This window comes from Diorhabda sublineata, chromosome 1 (genome assembly GCF_026230105.1).
Source record: "Diorhabda sublineata isolate icDioSubl1.1 chromosome 1, icDioSubl1.1, whole genome shotgun sequence".
Taxonomy (NCBI): Eukaryota; Metazoa; Arthropoda; class Insecta; order Coleoptera; family Chrysomelidae; genus Diorhabda; species Diorhabda sublineata.
Window position 1 is genome coordinate 10,852,906 of NC_079474.1, and position 19,840 is coordinate 10,872,745.

At 31.3% G+C, this 19,840-nt stretch overlaps 3 protein-coding genes across 6 annotated transcripts; 2 read left to right on the forward strand and 1 right to left on the reverse strand.

Moving 5' to 3' along the window:
• The first annotated feature begins 580 nt into the window (after window positions 1–580).
• Window positions 581–3,826, forward strand: LOC130448017 (uncharacterized). Its single transcript, XM_056785167.1, has 2 exons — window positions 581–698; window positions 2,040–3,826. The coding sequence occupies exon 2, from the start codon at window positions 2,046–2,048 to the stop codon at window positions 3,321–3,323; it is 1,278 nt and encodes a 425-aa protein (XP_056641145.1). The 5' UTR covers window positions 581–698; window positions 2,040–2,045; the 3' UTR covers window positions 3,324–3,826.
• Window positions 3,824–16,092, reverse strand: LOC130447999 (uncharacterized). Of its 4 annotated transcripts, none has more exons than XM_056785154.1 (3): window positions 15,885–16,092; window positions 14,171–14,441; window positions 3,824–11,934 (listed from the first exon to the last, which is right to left on the reverse strand). In XM_056785154.1, exons 1-3 carry the CDS (start codon window positions 15,894–15,896, stop codon window positions 10,928–10,930), a joined length of 1,290 nt encoding a protein of 429 aa, XP_056641132.1. In that variant the 5' UTR covers window positions 15,897–16,092; the 3' UTR covers window positions 3,824–10,927. The 4 variants fall into 4 exon arrangements, with proteins under 4 accessions (XP_056641132.1, XP_056641124.1, XP_056641114.1 ...); XM_056785146.1 differs by having other exon boundaries at window positions 3,824–11,937; XM_056785136.1 differs by lacking the exon at window positions 15,885–16,092 and adding an exon at window positions 14,967–15,043 and having other exon boundaries at window positions 10,788–11,934.
• Window positions 16,093–16,581: 489 nt separating this feature from the next.
• LOC130447775 (probable 28S rRNA (cytosine(4447)-C(5))-methyltransferase) lies at window positions 16,582–19,411 on the forward strand. The gene is made up of 4 exons (XM_056784776.1): window positions 16,582–16,771; window positions 16,825–17,066; window positions 17,120–18,086; window positions 18,831–19,411. Exons 1-4 carry the CDS (start codon window positions 16,678–16,680, stop codon window positions 19,379–19,381), a joined length of 1,854 nt encoding a protein of 617 aa, XP_056640754.1. The 5' UTR covers window positions 16,582–16,677; the 3' UTR covers window positions 19,382–19,411.
• The last annotated feature ends 429 nt before the right edge of the window (window positions 19,412–19,840 follow it).

Consider the following 19,840-nt stretch of genomic DNA (forward strand, 5'->3'; position numbering starts at 1 on the left):
AAACGCAGAGTTACATCATTTCTTAGACGTTATTCAATGTGAATGTTAATTAATGGTAACCTTGCAACAATAATTTATGATGAATGACTAATACATTTGACATACAGTATTTGAAATCAATATTATCAATTAAATTTATTTTTTTTAACCCTTCATTCCGCCTATCAATTTCGAAGTAAACAGATTCAAATAAATTATGTACTATATGACAACATTGCGATTTTTAAATTTAAAATATGGAAATCACTAAAACAAATGAATGCATTATATTAATTGAGTAAACTAAAAATAATTTATGACTAATTGTTAATTATCAAGTATTTTTTTTTTAATAATTTGGTTTAATTATTAACCTTTGTTTAAATAAAAACAATGGGTTCTGATTCGAGTTCAATAACAGAGTGACATTTCCTGTGTCGTAATTTTTATCCATTTTTCATTACTTTTCGAAAAATATTTTGAACTAATGATAAAATAGCAAAAGGCTTGTTGAAATATATCTAATAATGATTAATATGAAATATTTATAAGTAGACAACAATTATTACACCAATAAATTATAAACTTTAATCTTATCTCTGATATCGTATATATCTATTATTACACCATGATTGAATTCGCTGTTATTACTTTCACTAATTTTGGCAATATAACAATTACTTAGAATATATAGTGAAAATTGCGTTAAAAATAAAAAGGTGAGTTTGCTTTAAAGAAAATAGTCATTTATTTAGTACGATAATTTAAAAAAAATATTAATTTGATGTTTTCATACCGAAAGTTGAAACGAAAAACAAGAAGACCTATCAATATTTTTCAATATACGCCTTTGGATTACACATTTACATTGACTCCTACTCATCTCATTCTTCTCATCAAAAGGAAAGTGGCAACATTTCCATCAAGACCACTGTTAACCAGTGAGAATTATTCATTTGCCGTTTGAAGTCCATTTTTTAAAAATCGATTCAAGTCCATTCATTTCCCATTTTTAATGATTCAATCCATATTTGTTTTCTAAATCTGCTTTGGAGCAAATAAAAGCAATCGTTTATAGTCGCGAAAAATGATTTTAACATTTGTCAGTTTGTCGACCAACCCCAGTAACTCTGTAGCTTTAGATATACGTTCAAAAAACTATCCAAGCTGGGCAACACATATTACGTAAGGTAGAGAAATCTGTAATTATCAACAGTATAGGTATATAAATGAGTGAATATGAATGAATTAAAAGAGAAAATTCTTATAAAGATGATGAGCAGAGGTTTCGTTGAATATGTTGTTTGAAATGATTCAATATTTCGATTAATATAAGTAATGAAAGTTAGACAACACACATTACAAACATAAAATTTGTTTTATGATTCATATTTTCTTATCGTATAAATATAATTGTCTTGTCCCCATCCTATTTTCACTGTTCTTTATCAATTAGATAATATATAATAAATCTAATAATTTAGATTATACTTGTCAATAATTTGTTTAATGTAATAAAAATATTTTCTTGAAAAGTTATTTGAAAACAATAAATATTTACCATAAGCGTAGTGAAAGTAATTTATTGAGGGGTAAAATAATATAGTGACTGTGAGGTAATATTAAGAAGACTACTCTTCTTTTTTACTTATACGATTTACTCAAGAGCTTTTTCACAAAGAAAATCTCTGCCACTATCTTTTGACGTCACAAATTTCATGACATCACTTTATAGTAAATTAAAAACAAACAACATAATAATAATAATAATAATAAATAATGTGGTTACTTTCATGCAATATATCAACTTAAGAAATTGAAGAACTATTAACTGGACTAAATATGACCATTGGTGTTGTCAATATTACTGAGATAAAAGCTTTTTATAATGGCGACACGCTTGCTGTAATTTGTGACGTCACAAAATTTGATTGTATTAGGTTAATAGTAGACCGTCCTACTTTTTGTGGAAGAGTCCTTGCGATTTACTATCATTTTGACAGATAATTTGTTTTCTTCTTTTTTATTTGATAAATAGCGAATGAATTTTTAATTTACAGTACAATATGGCTGCCGAAGAAATTAAATCGACAATAGACGTCCGGAAATTGATATCAGTATTTGAAAATAGGGTAACGGAAACTGAGACACATTTCCGTCCTCGAACTAGATCTTTAGGTCATTTATTACCAAAAGATACCGTGGTACCAGTGAGAGAATTCAAAACTTTGAAAGAAGTTGAAAGAGTTTTAGAAATATTGGAAAATGAACTAGGTAATTACGAAATTTACAATAAAGCGAAGCACGTGGCGTTTCAAGAAAATTTATTTAACACTTTAACGAGTATCATTAACATCGATACAGATGATCAAGTTAAAGCTGATAATTTAATAAAAAGAACTAAGATGCTGGTTACGATTTTAAACAATAAATTACCGTCAAATAATACTATAACTTTGAGTAGTGACCGCCCGGATGGTCTGCAGAAATCAAATATTCATTTAAAATCGAATCAAATTGTAAAAAATGCACCAACAATGACCGAAATTGAATCAAACAAAGAAAACGGAGAAGTTAACATATCTGTCAAAAAATTGAAAGAGAAGTTCCAATCGTTCGAAAAAAAAGAAAATACCACAGAACCAAATATAAAAACAAAAATCACGTACAGCAAAAGCTTTTCTCACGGAATCGAAAAAAATATAAAAGTTTCAACGAGTGTTGCCAATAGTAAGACACTAAGTCCGAAAGGTCCCCAATTTCCAGCCGACGAAGATTATAACGAGCCCGAACCTGTTGAAATAATTAAAGTGCAAGTGAATAAATTACGTAATTTATTCGAAAAAAAATCACAAGAAGGGTCATCCGGCATTTCTCTCGTACTAAAAGAAAATAGACCGCCAATCACCAGATTTAACTATAAATCAAACCAAGACGTGGAACCCGAGATCGTAGACTATAACTCAAATAAAATAACCCGAACAGAGTCTAATAGATTATTAAATCTAATAGAAAAAAGTAACGAGAATGTTGGTAAACATTTCGAACACGAATTGAATATAAGCGAAAAAAACGAAGACGGTGATATTATACAAATAGAAAATAAACAAAATATACCAGAATTAGGAAGCATGTCGAATTTAGAACCCATCGAGGATGAAGATAGTACCAGCGACATTTCTAGTACCAGTCAGGAAAGTTTAAAAACAGTGGAAAGTATAAAATTAGTTGATGATGAAAACGATCAAGAATATACGTCAATTAAATCAGATCCAAGCTACGAAACAGAAGAAGAAACTTTCACTTCCATATATTCCAATCAGCTTTCACAAAATTCAAACTGATAAATTCCAAAAACATTCACATTATTTGTTTCTAAATATTGGCTCACACTGTATGTTATAAACGAAATTATTTCCTTAACGAATTAAATAGAAACAGAAACTTTTATTTGAAGTAAACCGAACGTTTCCGAATATTCGTATCGTGATAGTTCGTGTGTATAAAACTTTGACCATAGAAATAAATGTAATACCACTTCCGCTACGAAATAAAGAACTAAACGTCATGTAATAATATGCTCGACACCAAAAGAATCTTAATAGTTCAATGGTTTTCAATTATTCTACAAGATTTATATAAATTATTATAAGTATTTTTTTATTAAACTACATATATTGATTCCGTTTTACTCCATTTTAAAGCATTTTGAACAATATAATTTCTTTTAACGCCTACAGGGTGAGTCATAAGTGACATTTCATATGATAGTAGGATTAAGATACAAAGTACTCCAGGTTCTGTTTTCCGCATTTTTTTTTGTAAATAAAACAATAAAAATTTGAAATTCATTTTATTTCCAAAAAATTTAACTCACCACTCGAGTTTTCTTAGTGGTATACATATAAACAAATGATATTTGTTTTTGAAATGAAAAAATAATATCGATTAAATAATCGGTAAAGAAGAGAGAACTACACTTATTTTACAAATTGTTGAGGTTATGAAATTTAAAAAAATTGCTGAAATACAGGGTTTTTGAGTTAAACAATTTATTTTTTGTAATATAAGTGTAATTATTTGAATAAATACGTAAATTTTCCGGATTGTTATGGGCAAATTCCACAGAGCAAGGGTCGATAAGCAAAAAATATATATTCCAGTCCAACAATTTTCTATCGTTCGTAAATTATTATACATTATTGACTCAATAAATTATTTTATTAAAGTAGAAATACAAAGAGATAGACGCAATTTACAAAATTTTACAATTTTTTGGCACAATCGTTTTAAATTGAAGCAACTGTTTATCATATAAATTATAACAAAGAAAAAATTCAGCAAATGGCGTACCGGATGATGTTTACAAGATTGCAGAATGTACTTTTTTATTTTGATCACCTCTATTGATTAATTCAATGTTTATACTTCAATTTTCAGAGAATCCTGTAAAATCCCATCGAAGTATGTCATAAATAAAAATTACTAAAGGACAAGTTCGGAATAATAAAATGTTAAAACAATGGTAAAGTAAATTTAAGATTCAATTATTTGTTTTATAATATTTGTACTATTTGAAAATGAAAATTCACAAAGTATATTTTATCACGCATAATTGAAAAAATTATATTTTGAAATTTATAAAAGAAAGTTTTATTCCGAGCTTGACCCGAAACGTTCGATTCTAAAACTTTACTGCATATAATATATAAATGTAGTAATAGAAGCGCGCCCCTCCCTATGGAACGGCGTTTGCGTAGAAAGAAGAACAGTGTACCATCATCACAGAAGAGAGGGATTGAGAGGGAAAAGAGTCAACGACCTCGGTGACGGTTGGATCCGATATTTACCACAAACTAAATTTCGCAGTGCAGTTTGAATGCAACTAGGAGCGCGCAGACCTCGACGTCGTCGATTGTGGGGCACTAGGTGCCACTATTTAGCACAACAGGGGCGTAGTATGTAGTACAACCGGTGTCTTCGCCCTCTAGAAAGTGGGTCACTCGAACGAACGGCCGGGCACGACGGCCTTCCCCCCTCTGCCCCCTCTCAGCTGATCAACACTCACTTCCATTGCACTTCCAACTTATAGTTTAATTTTCGTGGCAGTGGTTGTAGAGATGTAACATTTACCTGATGATGAATTAGAATCGTACCAAACTTCTTTCATTTTATTAAGGTATCTCGCAATTATTTAATATCAAATTAACTATAATTTTGATTAAAAAAAAAACATAATTACTCGACTGTAGATAATAATCACTGGGAACTAAATATGTCGTATAGAAATTTCATTTTTGAATCCTTTTAGAAATAACTTTTGATAAATATATAGTTAGTCATATACGAGAGTTTCTCATTAAGTTGTGAGATATGGCAACATTGATAGGGTTGACAGATGGACAGAATATCAGATGACAGGTTGGCAAAGATTGCAAAGGAAAAAAACCGAATACATCCCGACCACCTACAAGACGGTATGAAAGCTTCCATTCCAGCTACAGCTAGACAACCATTGTTGCAAACTCAGGACTAAGTCCTAAAGTGCGATGAAGAAGAAGATGTCAAATATCTTATTGTCATCATAAATGTTGACATTTTTAATGATGAACGAACTAAGAACGTGTTGTCGTACAAGTGCTATTTGAGAAGATACTTGAAACATTCATCTTGGTCAAAAAATTGAATTAAATCACGAACCTTTTTCGTGCGATGATTTTCTATGACTTTCGACGTGGATTAAGCCAACAGCAGTATACCGATCAACTCGTTTCGACTTTTGGTGATGAAACACCATCTCGATTCACCGTTTTTCGGTGGTTTTCCGAATTCAATCATGGTCGCACTTCGCTACAGGATGAATTTCGTGACGATCCTCCAAAATAGGCTGTTGTGCCCAAAAACATCGATGCTGTGCGTAAACTGATATTGCAAAATCGTCATCTGACATACCGTGAGGTTTAGGCATACTTGGATATAAGTTCCACTCGAATACATTCAATATTGCATTAACATTTGGTTGTCAAAAAGATTTTGATACCGCATAGTTTGATAATCGCTCAAAAAGAAGCAATTGGTGCAAGAAATGCTAAAAAACTTCAATCTCGGTGCTTCAAAGAACGTCTATGGATCTAGGCATATGAACCCACACCTCAAGGTCTTTTAAGTCGAGCCAAATTCAACAAAAGTGCCTGTTTTTTCGAAATAACTGGACATCTCGCCACCGTTCAACTAGAGTAACGTAGAACGGTCTATTCTAAATGGTACACCAGCATTTGTTTGCCAGAAATGTTCGAAAAAATCAAGAAAACCAATCACAGAAGACGAATTATTCTTTATAACGACAAAGCGAGCTACGATACTTCAATCATAATGGAAATTGTTTCAAACGCATACAAAAGTGTATTGATCTCTAGTGGACAATCAAGTCATATCCATTGTATATATTTGTTTTTATATGTCCATAACAAAACTTAAGTAGCAACTCTCGTATGAACGTATGATAATCACAACGAATTAAATATGGTGAATAAAGTGGTTGAAAATTAAGAATGCATGTAAAAAAATGAAATATCTGAATAAAATGATATGTTTATCACTGTGAAGCAAATCTGGTAGATGCAGTGTATGTTATTCTTGTTTCGATGTTTTTATAAAGAACTTCGTGTTTCCAATACTTTTAGTGATTACGAGTGCAGTTTATAGACTATTTTTTATAGTTTTATTCATACAACAGATAATAAAATATGATCATGCGTATATTTTCACCAAATCTAATTAAAAAAACACGTTTTATTACGAGATACCTTGTATACGTAACATAATATAATCCACGCGTTGTCTATGTTATTTTTAGGAACGAAATAATTCTGTACCTAAACAAACTTACAAAAACGGTCCAGATAGTTCCTAAAATTTAACGTAGATTCAAAAAATTAATCTGGTTTTATTGTTTATTTTTTTTTTTTAGAAATTATCTAATATAGACCTACCGCTTCTTTTCATTCTCATGAAAAATTATATACATCTTCTCCCAGCGACAATTTTTAATGTGAAAAATTATAAATATAGTGACTAATTTTTTTTAATAAAAATAACTTTAAAAACGAAAAAACCATATTGATGTCAATATTTCGAGGTTAGAAACTTCACAAACTAAACCCAAACAAAATATTGAATTCACCAAAAACGTACTAAAAATTATGAATCGATTTTATATCGATTGAATCGATCCGTATACACCTACACGAAGAAATTGTCGCTGGACGAACTCTAAAATCGGAATAATTATTTCGATTTGTTTTATTTTTTTAAATATATCTATTATATCACAACATACCAAGTGAAATACTTATAAAAAAATCAAATTTAATTGAGCAATATACAATCATAACTCAATTTTTTATTATATTATCCTAAACAACTTGTTTCAATTCGCACCTATGAATTTTTACTATCAATTGTCTTAAAAATATTTGAAACGTTTAGAATCAACATTGTTTACCGTAATCGATTTTTCGAATCGATTCCATATAAATGAATGAAAAAAAAATCGCCGCCACTGGAATTGAAATATTTACTCGTCCAACGCGTAGTCAATTACAAAAAAAAAACGTTTTACTGACTAGACCACGGCCGTGGCGGTGGGTAGTAGGGTTTAGTATGTAAGATGGGGTGGGGACTCCAAATGTGAAATATAAAATTGCGGAAGCAGCTGGGAGCTGAGTTATGCCAATGTGATTTTTTGACCATTATAATGTACGTATCAAACAAGTGATTACAATAAAAAAATTATAATAAAATAAAATCACCAAACTTGATAAAGGTGCTTGAGGGTAACCTTGAGGTTCTGGGTATGAATATAAAAACTCAAATAAAACAACAATTTTTTTGATTGGGTTAGTATCGGTTATATTAAATTAGGTTAGGTTTGTTCTAGATGTCGGTTCAAACTCTATCTGAGTTATATATTTCAGGTAATTTCTTTCCGAATTATACGACCTTCGTGGAATTTTCTGGTTTCAATAACCGAAATGAACTGTTGCATATTTTGAGTCCTCACCTCCAACCCAACCTATATACCACACCACTTCCGTCAACGGTATCATACGAAAGTCTTGCCGTTTCACTAAATTAGTTATGTATTAAGATTTGTCGTATTCATTTTTATCTAATTATATTATGGATAAACAATTTTGATTATATACGTCTCATTTTAACCTTAAATCGGCTAAATTCCGAGTATATTACACATAGTAATTATTATAAAAAGTATAAAGCAATTTATATCCTAGGATCGCCGGAAAATCGTGGCGACATTTCTGTTTATTTTTTATTAAAAACAATGTCCATTCACGTTGTCGTTGTTCAACACTGTTAGACCAGTACATAGAACAAAATAAAAAGTGAAACTAACTTCATATCAAACAATTCATTAATCTGTCATAGTAATTGAATATAATAATAAACTTCGTTAGCGTGAATGATTTCGAAGCATTAAGTGTACACTTTTAATTTTAATTGTCGATTGAAGTTACGTCATATTCGTTTAATAATTGGTTCAGAATCGGTTCTAGTAGTTAAAAGTTGAATTATTATGGGATAGTTCTGTGGTCCTGATTTCTTTCGCTGATTAAGAAACTATTTAATAAATATTTCAAAATGAGAAAAGTGTTGTATTACTGGTCTAAAATTTTCGTACAACAAACAACCATGAGGCGTGTACTTGGGTAATTATAAATCATATACATGATTTTTAACAATTTTTACCTATACATTTTTTTCTGCCGTACAGTAGTACATTTAAATTTTTCAATATCCGATATTAAGAACGCATCATCGGATAACGTTAACGCAAAAATTACGTTATTTAGAATATTTTTTGAACTTTTACGGTTAAGACCATCATAAGGGAAAACTTATCTACAGTGTTGCCAGATGATAACAAAACAAAACAATATTATACTAGTTTTTCATTTTTTCCGTGTGTGTTGTCTTTTCCATAGTCATTATTTCCCATTATTATTTGTATACTGGGAATATTTTCTTATAAATTCTTCACCCTACATATCGGCTTCTTTTTAATGCTAAGAATGAGAATTATATATTTCTTGATTTATTGTCATATTTATTTTTGTATTTCTCTGTATATTCTTTGTTAATAACTTTCCTTTTTTAATTTTTTCCTTATATTTTGAGGATAATCATCAAATTCCGGTTTTGGTCATTGTATTTATCTTCTTCTTTTAAGTAGATTTCAACTGTATGCATTATTCTTTTTTCGTTTAATTAATTAATAATTAGACCAGAAAAAAATTTTTGGGTTGAATTCGATGGTCTGGTATTTTCTTCTTTTTTATATCAAATGTTTATACAGGGTGGTTCGTTCAATAATTATACAGGAAAAACGAAATTTTTTTTTGAAAATTGAGCAAAAACTATTTTTATGAGACTTTTTTCCTTCGTTCAAAATTCATAAAGTGTAGTCCAAAATTTAAAAAAAAATCGAAATAGATCCGACTGTATGCTTTTTTGTTGTTTTAATTAATATACGGGATGAATGTAAATTGGAATAAAAATATTTTTTGTGAGGAATCCGAATATCGGCGTTTTTTCTTCTTTGATAAGTTCAATATTGATATAGGGCGGACCAAAATTGATAAAAATTTTCGGTGAATTAAACTGCCCTTTTTTTTTCAACAATTATACAGAGCGGATGAAAATGAACAGAAAATTTTGTTAAGGCGGATTCGATTTTTTGTGGTATTGACTAATACTACTTTGGTTCAAATGATTATACAGGGTAGATACAAATTGAAAAAAAAATTCTTTGTCACGAATTCGATTATCGGCATTCTTTTTTGGTTTTATATTGTTCAAATGATTATACAGGGTGAAAGAAAATTGGAAAAAAGTATTTTGGCTGTTTTTTTTAAAATTACACAGGGCGGATAAAAAAAGTTTAGAAAATTTTGTTTTGCGTTATCTATTAATACCATTTTTGTTCAAACAATTATACAGTGTGGATGTAAACTGAAAAAAAATTCTTTTCCACATTTATCGGCGTTTTTTTTCCTTTTTAATCGTTCAATATTAATACAGGGTGGACCAAAAAAATATATTTTTTTGAATAGATTCGACTGTTTGCCTTGTTTGTCGTTTAGATAATATACAGGGTGGATGCAAATTGGAATAAAAATATTTTTTTTGGCGAATTCGATTATCGGCGTTTTGTCCCTTTTACTCTTTCAATATTTATACAGGTCGACCCAAAATTGAAATATATCGACTATCCGCGTATTTTTTGTCGTTGATATAATATAGGGTAGATGGAAATTGGAAGAAAAATATTTTCGACTGCATTTTGTTTTCTTTCAACAATTATACAGGGCGAATAAAAAGGTACAGAAAATTTTATCAAGGCGAATTCGATTTTTTATATCCTCTTTTTTAAATAATTATACAGGGCGGATTGAAATAAAAAACGTATTTTTGAGGCTTTTTTTGTTCAAATAATAAAACGTTAAAAATTATCCGATGATACGTCAATTGTGAATTTAATTTTAAAAAATTATTACTTCAAATGTACTAATAAATTCAATGACAAATTGAATCGTCTCGTTGCGATTGTCTATCAGTTCTGGTTGGAACACAACACGCGTCGCGATGCGTCATCACCATTTGTTTTTTTTTTTCAAATTTTTATTTTAATTTTCATATTTTTTTGTTTGTTTGTATTTCTACTAAGTCTGTAGTTACAGATACGAACATGTCACATCGGATATGTGTAATATGCGGCATATCTGCAAATTTATTACTCTATATATATATATATATATATATATATATATATGTATGTACGTATGTATATATATATATATATATATATAATTTAGAGTCTGCATTTTTGTGCTTTTTGACAAATAATGGCAGTCATTAGCTAAACGATTCACAGCCGATCCTCCTCCTCTTCCTCCTCTTCAGCTTCTTCTATAACGCCTTCGTTCTCTTCCTTGTACCCTGGATGTTCCGAAATGGCGTAATAGTTACCGTTATAAATGACTCCTAATTCTCTAAGTACTTCGCCTCTTATGGTCGCTTTTATCGTCCAATTGTAACAGTCTTCGCTTTCGCTCTCTCTATCTAATCTTTCCACGTCCAATATCTTCGAACTGAGTCTTTCCAAGATGATTCCGATATCTTTGATAGTCAAATGTCGTTTCTGATCGACGCTCAATTGGTCTATCAACAGCAGGAATTTTTCAGAGGTGACGGCCTCGTCCTCCATCACGGTGTTCTCGGTTTCGCTTTCGGAACTCTCGTGTTCGGACTGCCCGCTCCGACCGCCACCTTCAACGTCTAAAAAACGCACGTGTCTCGACGGGGGTTGTGGGGAGGTCTGCTGCGTATCTTGAATGGGAGACGTCGCCACGGACTTGTGCACCGCGATTTTACGACCTTCTTCGTGTAACGCGCAGCAATGGAAATCGCACTCGATAGTACCATTACTTTGAGGACTTCCGGCTCGCGGCATGTGAGCGTGATGGGCGCATTCCGGCGTATGTATATGAATGGTACCGCTCTCCAAGGAACTACCTTGTTTCGACAACCTGTGAACCGGTTTGACGTCATCGTGGTTTATCACAGTGATCTGAGGGCTGGCGTATCGCGGTTGGGGTTGGGCGGGAGCGGATACGTACACGTCGTTGATGGCGGTCTCTTTTTTAACTCCCGGTACCGTTTGAATGGACAACGACGGTCGTTTGCTAGGTGAAAACTTACCGGGAGCCGGAGACGGAGCTTCCGACGAAGCTCGGGAAGGACCCGAACGCTGGTCCCAATGCAGAACGACGGTAACCCGCCCCTTATTATCCATAATCTTCCAGGAGGGGGTCTCATCGTGCAGGTCTAACGCGTGGATGGTTTCGCACACTATCTTTGGGATGGCGGATATTGCTACTAACAAAAAGTATCCATCAAAAAATTTATTCTTCTTTATTTACACAAGAAATTAATACAAACTCTTCAAAATTCATTAAAAACGTTCTGTAATAAGAAAATGGTACGCACGTAGTCAACGAAATACCGAAAAAAAACAGAGGTCTGCATAAGGCAACAAATTTGCATTAAGAGATCAAAATCAAACGATATTACAAAAGAAATTTGTTTGATGATTACTGTAAGTGTTCAAATTGATGCCCATCTTGATCAATGCATTAACGGATACGCATGTCAAGATGTCCGCGAATAGTTTCAAATTCTTCTTGAAATGTAGTTCGAAGATCGGGAAGGATGCGTAGCCTCTTGCACAAACGCGGTCCTTAAAAAGGCCCCACGGGAAGATATCACAGGGTGTCAGATCACATGATCGCGCGGACCATTCAACGAATCCATTCTCCAAAATTACTTCAAGGTACTCTCATACACATAACGCGTAGTGTTTCGAAGCTCAATCCTGCATTAAATGACGATGTTAGCGAGTATTTGATCGAGATAACTTGAGATAACTTTAGCCCGGCACGTGACCCTCATAAAAGTACGGACCCACAGGACGTCCCGCATGGATACCTGTCCGCACACCCTTAATGCCGATCTTTCGAGAGCATTGCGTGATTTATGTCGACCTCTGTATTATTCACATTTTTCAAAATTAGTCGGAAAAAAATGAAAAATAGATTTAATACAACTATCTTGATGTACTTCGTATAGTATTTGTCTAAAGTAAACTAAAATTAATTAGATCTATACAAGAATTACTTTTTTATAATATGGTACATCAAAATCGTTGTTTTTTTTACCTTTAGTTAATAAAATTTATTTTATTAACTAATTTCTGAAGAATATCAACTAAATTTCGGCGTTTAACGAATTCTCATAGTATTTTGGCAACACTGTTAAATTATAACGTTAACATGCAGTATTATTTTTGAATCTTTTACCATATAATTAACTCATCAACTTTCAATTAGTTAATTTCGCGAATCATAAAATTGACATTCTCAAATTATAAATAAAAAGACGTCAATTTTTTATAGTTACGTCACTAAATTTATTTTATTTTAAGATAAAAACTTATTTCCTACAAGTATCGCGGCTTTTTTTCTAAAAAAGAAGAAACTAGTATCAACCATAGACATTGTAATACTAGACTGTGCATTCGACGAAATTGTTCCTTATAATTTCTTGTATAGAACCATTTTTTCCATCATTTTATTTTTCTCCTCTTTTATCTTTTTTCAACAATCATAGTTCATTTAAACCGGAATTGACAGTTGATTTGACCGTACCTAAAGCTCCGTATCTCGATGCAGTATCTATAAACCTCATATCACGAGTAGTTAACTGGTTTTTGAGATTATCTATTTTTAATTTTAGATATCGATTCATTGAAAATTACTACATTTAAAGTATTTTCATAATATTATGAAGTTACACAACACTTTCTAATTGATTTCGATTACGTGATTATAACCTAACCTAACCATATTATACAGGATGTAAGATAAGTTCATTAATCACATTTTTTGTTAGTTAGTTGATATTGACAGTTGATGTGACCGTAACTAAAGCTACGTATGTCGGTACCGTAGCTGAACATCTCATATCATGTGTAGTTAAATGATTTTGAAGGTTATCTATCTCCATTTTTAGATGTTAAAATGGAAATTTGCATATTTATGTTTTTTATTAAAATAAAAATTAATTTCGCGTAATTGTGACTGTAAAGTAATCAGTATTAAGACATTTTCTTTAAAAAAGAAGAAAAATATATCACTAAATTTAACGCTTGTTCAGAATATTTTGACGTTTCACAACAATATTTGAATATAACGATAACGTACGTCAATTTATATTGTATATGTGTAATTAATTGATTTGGGGGTTCATGGTTGGATTTATTAATAAAATTGGTCAAGTTTAGTTCGTATATTAACATAATTTTTTTTGTAACTAAAACTGGTTTCGTAGAATGGTGACTCAAACTCTCGTAGTATCTTGGCAACACTGTCCAGTTACCACGAGAACAGGTTTATTATTTATATTATACCAGGTGTAGCAGTAAATATAAAATTTTCTAATAAATCAATAAAATAAAATAAAAAATGTAGTCGATAAAATTTTTTATTTAAATTTATAAACCGATCATTTACTCACTATACTGTTTTTATTTAAATGCAATAATTTCACCAACCTGCCCTGATGACGTCTACTCCCGCAGGCAGCCATCTTTCTCCGGGTCGTAATAACAGAAGGATGGTATTGGCAGGTAATGTTCTGAAATATTCGGCGTCCTCGACTTGAGTCCCGTCACTTTCTAATACCAATCTGACGGGTTCACCTATCGACAAACCTAATTTATCCCTTCCGCGAAGAATTAATTCCTCGAGGCTCCCGACCACCAACCCCTTACGCACGTTACGTCGTCCGTCCCATAGCTTGAACGGCCTCTTTCCACGCGATTCCTGCAACCAAAACATCAACGCCTGTACGAAAGCAACAAGTGGATTTCAACAGCCACCAGTATTACACGATTTGAAGCTATCGGATTATTCAAAATTTAACTGTGTTCGGAGATGTATCCAAAAATGAAGAACTTATGGTTGTTATAGTTACGAAAAATATTTTACAAAAGATATACTAATTATAATATATTTCATTATATTACAAGATCCGGCAACAATGTAAAGTATATATTAGATGTATGAGTCATCGTATAAACAAAACTATAATTGAGAAATTTATTTAGTTATCTATGTATCGCTATTTAATTTAAAAAAAATAAAATTAAAATGTTTTTTTTTATTTAGGATATTAATTAATTTATCAAATTGAATTTTTATCGAAAAAGTTCGTCGAAAGGGCAATGACTCTTGGCCGTTGCCAAAATCATCTGACAAAATGAGAAATCAATTTTAATAACAACAATCATAAATTTTCTATATTTTAAAAACTCGATCAGACCCCCTATAATGAGTTTAATTCGCTACCTTGGACATTAAATTCTCCTGCAACACACCCATTCTGATCCTGCCGTCTTCACAGCACACTGGGACCCAACGCGCGCCACCACATCTCGAACCGACCTGACCTACTCCACAACCTATTCCCGATACCGTACCTTCGTTCAAAAGGCAAGGCGCCGGCGTTGCCGCGTTAACGAATTTAGAATGAAATTTACGGAATTTTAAATAGAACATTCATCTATGGTTTGTAAATCAGTCGGTGAACGGCGGTTGAACGTCACGATACAAATGACAGACAAGTGAGGTTATAACACGTGTTATTCATTTATATTGCAATAAATTGAAAAAAAAAACAAAATCCTTATGAATTAAAGTAAGTTATAACATTAATATGTTTATATATTAGAATGAAAAAATTGCATATTTAATATTTCGTATATTTGTATTCTTTAGTTCAGTTTGTTTTAAGAATTTATAGAAATTGAAAATTGTACATTCATATATGAAAATTTTGGTGAAAAACTGTATAATTTCATGTGTTTTAAATAAATTTTTAACGATTAATTGAATTTTTCCTATTACTACGATTATCAACAACTAACCCCAATTTGACAGTTGGTTTATAATGAAATTGTACAAAATTAAGTTTATAGATAAATAAATAAGCTATAAAAGCAGATGAAAAATGAAATTCTAATAAGAAAGGGGCGTAGTCCAGTACACGAGAATCGCCCACTCAAAAAATATCCCGAAAAACGAAAAATCCATAAATCCCTTCTAAATCACACACAGTGGCAACACGGCTTACATTTCTTTCAGCAATTGATTTATAATACGTTATAACAGAACTCAATATTAAGATAACTTTATATAAACAAATAAATTTAAAAGAAAATTAATATGGTATATAGGATGGGGATGTAAAAAATAAGGGTAGCTTACCTCTCTTGCCATCACGGCATTTCTTGTCTTCGGCCGTCTCTTTGCCGGCCCAAGCCCAATTCACTAACACAAAATCACTAAACTGAATCAGTCTTTGTTTTTCCATTGCTCTCCCACCAGGGTTTCTCCATTCTCTAGCCGAATATCTATTTAAGACGATCTGAAACCCTTACAAGCAGCAACCCTGCGATCTGCCCCCGACTACAACGCCATCTAGGGCCCGATCGATTCCACGTAAGGCGGCGGTCACGAATCGGGAGTTTCGCGCTTGTGCCGTAAGGTTTTGTAACGACGCGCAATGCTCAATTCAACCGCTTTGAATTTTAAAATCGTGGGAGATTTTAGACACTTTATCAACTTGCAGACAGATATAATAAGTTTTTTCATTTTCGCATCCACCCACGTTGGTCTAGTCCTCGCCCACATTCTACAAATCATTACGAGGAATTGGAAGTATAAAATATAAATAATTAAATTCTTCTTTTTTAATGATCAAATTTATGAATTAGAAAAAACATATATTTTAATATATGCAACCAATAATATATTAATTTTTTCCTTAGTATTAGTTTGTTTACATAAAAAACAGAAACTTTGAAATTGAAGTAAGTTATTATTTTTAATTAAATGATAAATCTAATTCATATATAAGTACTGCATAACTTAAAGGTTACCTATTTATCAAAAAAGAAGATTTACTTGACGTTTCTGTATGATAAACATACATAACCTAATAAAAATATCCCGCATGGAAGTTTTAGAAGAATAATTATAATTTTGTTTTATATAAAAAATGGGTAGGAAAGCGAGATTTAATAAAGAAGGTGATGTTATTAAAAAGGGACCAGGTAGAAAAGCCAAGAAACAAAAAGAACCGATATTTTTAGGTAAAAAATCGCGTTTTTATAAATTCACTGTTACATTAAAATTAATTTTTCAGATAAAAACGATGCTAACGATAAGAAGTTGAGTCACCGTCAAAAGATACGAGCAAAAAAGAGACAAAAAAAGATCAAAGACAAACAAAAAGTGAAAGAAGAGACGAAAATTGATAAAAACGGAACTCGGGAGTCATCTGAAGAATCCGATGTATTAAAACCGAGTACTTCAGGGTTCTCAGATGAAAATAGTCTTTGGTTGAAGCCTAAAAAGAAAAGAAAACTCCCAATTGATGAAAATGAAGTAAGTACAATGTTTTTTCTTCAATTATTTTGTTTCATACAATTTTTATATAGGATGTAAGTGAAAGTTCCACCGAAGAAGATATCGAAGAAGATGGTAAAGACAAAATTAAAGTTCAAAAATTAAGTTCACTTTCTGATGACGATTCAGACGATTTTTCCGCTAACTCCGAAGATGACGAAGATTTACTCCCAATCGAAAAACAGAGCAAAAAATTAAGAAAACAACAAGCCGAAGATGATAAATTAGCAGAGGAAGAAATGCAAATGAATATCTCTAACCAAGAAAAATTCATTTTCCCTTCGAAAGATACTGAAGATGGAATAAAAAGTTTACAAGACGTCCAACAGAGGATTAGAGAAATTATCGCTGTTCTTAGCGATTTTAAAACCTTGAGGGATGGAAAACACTCAAGATCTGAATACATGGATATCCTCAAGGATGATTTATGCACTTATTACAGCTATAATGACTTTTTAATGGAAAAACTGATGCAAGTTTTTTCTTTATCTGAACTTTTGGAATATTTGGAAGCCAGTGAAGTACAGAGACCTCTAACTATAAGAACCAACACCCTCAAAACTAGGAGAAGAGATTTAGCTCAAGCTTTAATCAGTCGAGGGGTAAATTTAGATCCGATTGGAAAATGGAGTAAAGTTGGTATAGTAGTTTATTCATCCCAAGTTCCCATGGGGGCCACACCGGAATATTTAGCAGGACACTATATACTTCAAGGAGCTTCCAGTATGTTGCCGGTTATGGCATTGGCTCCTGAAGAAAACGAAAGAATTCTGGATATGTCTTCAGCTCCTGGGGGTAAAGCTTCACATATAGCGGCACTGATGAAGAATACAGGGGTTTTATTTGCTAATGATATCAATAAAGACAGGATAAAAGCAGTAGTAGGTAATTTTCATCGAATGGGGGTTGTTAATTCAGTAATAACTTGTTTAGATGGTAGACAATATCCACATTACATTAAGGGATTCGATAGGGTACTTTTGGATGCTCCTTGTACAGGTGAGTGAATGTATTATTAGTACTTACCCGATTTTATGAAAATATGCTATCTTTTTATATTATTTATATATTTTTCTATGAAAAAAAGGTCGATTTTTTTGAAAATTGATTTGTAGGCAAAAAAGAATCGATTTTTTTCGAAATTTCCAATGAAAATTATTTAAAAAATGGTTTTTCTTCACTTTTGATTGTAAGTAGATATTGTAGATCACTTTTTTACAAAATTGGATTAAATTTTCTCAAAAAGTACAAAGTGGGATGTAAAAATCTTTTGTTGGTTTTAAATTTGTTTATAGACTAAAATAAATCGATTTTTTCCAATTCCAAAATTTCCAATTAAGTCATAAAAAATGTTTTTCTTTGGTTGTTTATTTTTTTATACAAAAATAGATTGAAATTTTTTAAAATTTCGAAGTGAAATTAAAAAACCTGTTTTTCATACAACAACGAATCACTTTTTCACATAATTTAGTGAAAATGGGAAAAGAAAATATTTTTCTTTGATTGCTAATATTTTATACTAATTTGAATAAATTTTTTTGTATAATTTGAAAAAAATTAAGCATTTCTTTTTAATGTTCTTTGAAATTATTTTTTCAGAAATTCACGAGAAAAATTTAAAAAAACAACTTATTTGTTTTTTATTTGATCTACAAACCTTTTATTGCTACTATTATTTTTTATTTTCAAAATTTCAAAAAACCCCAAAATAAAGCGAAAAAACTATATAAAATATTTGTTTAGGTACGGGAGTAGTAGCAAAAGATCAAAGTGTAAAAACTAGTAAAGACGAAATTGACATACAAAGATGTTATAATCTTCAAAGACAATTATTACTCTCCGCCATAGATTGCGTCAGCGCCAAATCCCCCACTGGCGGTTACATAGTCTACTCGACTTGTTCGATATTACCAGAAGAAAACGAATGGGTGATCGATTTCGCGTTAAAAAAACGTAATGTCAAACTAGTAGAAACCGGTTTAGATTTCGGAACTGACGGTTTTGTTAACTACAGACACCACAGATTTCATCCCACTATGAAATTAACCAAAAGATTCTATCCTCATACACATAATATGGATGGATTCTTCGTGGCTAAACTTAAGAAGTTTTCTGATGTTATACCGAGATCGGAAACGACGAAAGATATAGAAGAAACAGAACAAAATGATGATAAATTGGAAGAAGAGAAACAAGATGATGATAAATTGGAAGAAGAGAAACAAGGTGATGATCAAATAGAAGATAAAGAACCACCGAAAAAGAAAAAGAGAAAAATATCTAAAACTAAATAGAGTTTTCATGAAAATAAAGATATGAAAATAGTTGTTGAGTTTTTATTTATAAAATGTGTTACCATAATTATTTTCACATATATTTATAATCACCTCTGTATTATGTACTAATTCTCATAAAATTTGTTTTATTTCCCATGTCTTACAAAATCTCACTAATAGATGATTGAAATTGTACTGTTATCAAAATCGAAATTTTATAGCTTCTTTTTTTATCTCAATTCCTTCATTTTGTTTTCCCAATTCTTTATCGTTAAGTTATTTTTTTTCCAATTTAAAATACAAAGAAGAAATTGACAAGTTATCGCATAGATAGATCACAATATACAGAGGTTCAAAACTATTTCCACAATAGAAAAATTTGTAATTTTGCAAATGATAACACGGAAAAAGTGAAGTACTACTTATTTCCACTAACCAAATAAGACTTGATTGGAAATAATTTCTATTTATCTATTG